This window comes from Zalophus californianus, chromosome 2, assembly GCF_009762305.2.
Source record: "Zalophus californianus isolate mZalCal1 chromosome 2, mZalCal1.pri.v2, whole genome shotgun sequence".
Taxonomy (NCBI): domain Eukaryota; kingdom Metazoa; phylum Chordata; class Mammalia; order Carnivora; family Otariidae; genus Zalophus; species Zalophus californianus.
The window spans coordinates 83293970-83296331 of record NC_045596.1 but is presented as its reverse complement, the minus strand read 5'-3'; the positions used below and the strand labels follow the sequence as shown (position 1 = coordinate 83296331).

The following is a 2362-nucleotide window of genomic DNA, read 5'->3' as shown; positions in this document are numbered from 1 at the left end:
TCACCTCTCATACAGAGAAAAATGGCAAATAACCTATAATTCTCTAAGTTTGCTCTATATGTTACTTTAAGTTATATTTATTTATTCACCAACTGTTAGGCCTTACATTAAATAGCCAATTTGGCAAAATCACTTGGAGTTTTAGCAGGCAACTCAGACTCACCTTGGCCAAATTTCCTATATCCATCAAACCTGTTCTACCACTAGTCTTCCTCACCTCATTGAACAAGGAAAAAAAACAAAACACCTTAATTATCTCTTCTTGCTCTTTCCCCTCATACCATACACCTAACCCAAGAGAAGCCAAGTTCACTCAAATTCTAAAACATATCCTAAATTTTGCACATCTCTCCATCTATACTCTTTCCACCATAGTTCAAATCACTACCTCTCTGGGACTACTTCATATTCCAAAGGAGAGTGATCTTTTAAAAATGTAAATCAGATCATGATGTTCCTAGTTTACAATATTCCAATGGCTTCCAATCAAAATCAGAGTAAACATCAGACTCCTTAGCCTGGCAAACAAAGCCCTATGTCATCTGTTAGTTCCTTCCTCATTGACCTCATCTCCTCCATTCTCCACCCACCAAGCTTCAATGGCCTGCTTTCTCATTTAAAAAGTGACAAGTTCATTTCTGCTTTCAGGCCTTCACACAAGTTCTTGATCTGCCTGGAAGGCCAGATTCATGGGTTTGTGACCTGTGGAATCGCATAGAGCCCTGTTATCCAAAGGGCCCTGTACTTGGTTTAATGCCCTACTGATGCAATCTCAAATTTTTAAATAATTTTATCTATTAACTTGTGTTTTGTAAGTGAAATTCAGTGGCACAGTGGAGCACATGGGTGAGCAGAGGAAATACATACAATATTTCCATCATTCATTGCCACCTCATTTGCATGTAGCACTTACAGGGCCCCATAACCACAGAATTCTGGTAGACCTACAGTGTGTAGTAGAGGTTCAGTATGACTCAAAGTGAGTACAAGGGAAGCATGTCTAGTAAGCAGACACACTGCCAGCTGAGATGGCACACCTTCTATTGAGAACCAGAACTTGCTTCAAACATTGAAAGGAAGCAGTGATGTTTTAAGAAGCATGAATAATCAAAGAGCCCTATCCATAACCTTTCTTGCTCATGTATCTTCCCAGTATTAGCTAACCACCTACACTGAGAATCATGAGATAGAAAAAAGAGAAAAATAGGGTAACTAACCCATGTTCATCTTCATTTAGTCCTTCCTTACTTATAAGTTAAGCTCAAGGTAGGGAATGTTTATAGAATGTGTGCCTATCAAGAAGTAAAAAAAAACAGCTCTTTCCCTGCCGCCGCCGAGTCGTGCAGAGGCGGAAGGTCGCGTGCAGTCAAGATTCGGCTACACTCGTAATCCACCGCCATGGCCGAGGAAGGCATTGCTGCTGGAGGTGTAGTGGACGTTAATACTGCTTTACAAGAGGTGCTGAAGACCGCCCTCATCCACGATGGCTTAGCACGTGGAATTCGCGAAGCTGCCAAAGCCTTAGACAATAGCCAGGCCCATCTTTGTGTGCTTGCATCCAACTGTGATGAGCCTATGTATGTCAAGCTGCTGGAGTCCCTTTGTGCTGAACACCAAATCAACCTAATCAAGGTTGATGACAACAAGAAACTAGGGGAATGGGTAGGCCTCTGTAAAACTGAGAGAGAGGGAAAACCCTGTAAAGTGGTTGGTTGCAGTTGTGTGGTGGTTAAGGACTACGGCAAAGAGTCTCAGGCAAAGGATGTCATCGAGGAATACTTCAAGTGCAAGAAATGAACAAATAAACTTGGTTCTTGTTCCACAAAAAAAAAAAAGGTAAAAAAAGCAGCTGAGAAAAACAGTTGAATCAATTTTGTACAATGCTTCTGCTATGAGTTAAAGATATATGTATATACAAGCTCTGAAATAAAAAATTGTGCAATATTCATGATGCCATCTGTGAGGAGATACCACCTGTGAGTTAAATTCTCTTACTTTTGCATTTAAAATTGGCATGACACAATATAAAGATGAATGGTAACATTTATTTAATAATTATAAATTTTAATTTTCTTTGCTTAGAATAACATTAATATATCATATTAATATAACAAATAAAAAACACTATATCAAGTCCAATGAATGGTCATAGAAGAAATGAGAAAGCTTTATATTTTAGCACATTTAATGGTACTTTTTTCTGCTTTTAGAACAAGGGGTTCCACATTTTCTTTTTGCAAGGGGCCTCACAAATTATGTGGTCAGCTCTGCCTGCATGGAATGTTCTTTCCCTGTCCCAGCTTCACAAAGCTGAGTCCTTTATGTAATTCATGTCTCTGATCACATTAGCAGCTTCTTTGAG

At 39.2% G+C, this 2362-nt stretch overlaps 1 protein-coding gene across 1 annotated transcript; it reads left to right on the top strand.

Moving 5' to 3' along the window:
• The first annotated feature begins 1321 nt into the window (after positions 1-1321).
• On the top strand, positions 1322-1839 carry LOC113925325 (40S ribosomal protein S12-like). The gene has a single exon (XM_035726229.1). The coding sequence runs from the start codon at positions 1399-1401 to the stop codon at positions 1795-1797; it is 399 nt and encodes a 132-aa protein (XP_035582122.1). The 5' UTR covers positions 1322-1398; the 3' UTR covers positions 1798-1839.
• Positions 1840-2362: the final 523 nt, after the last annotated feature.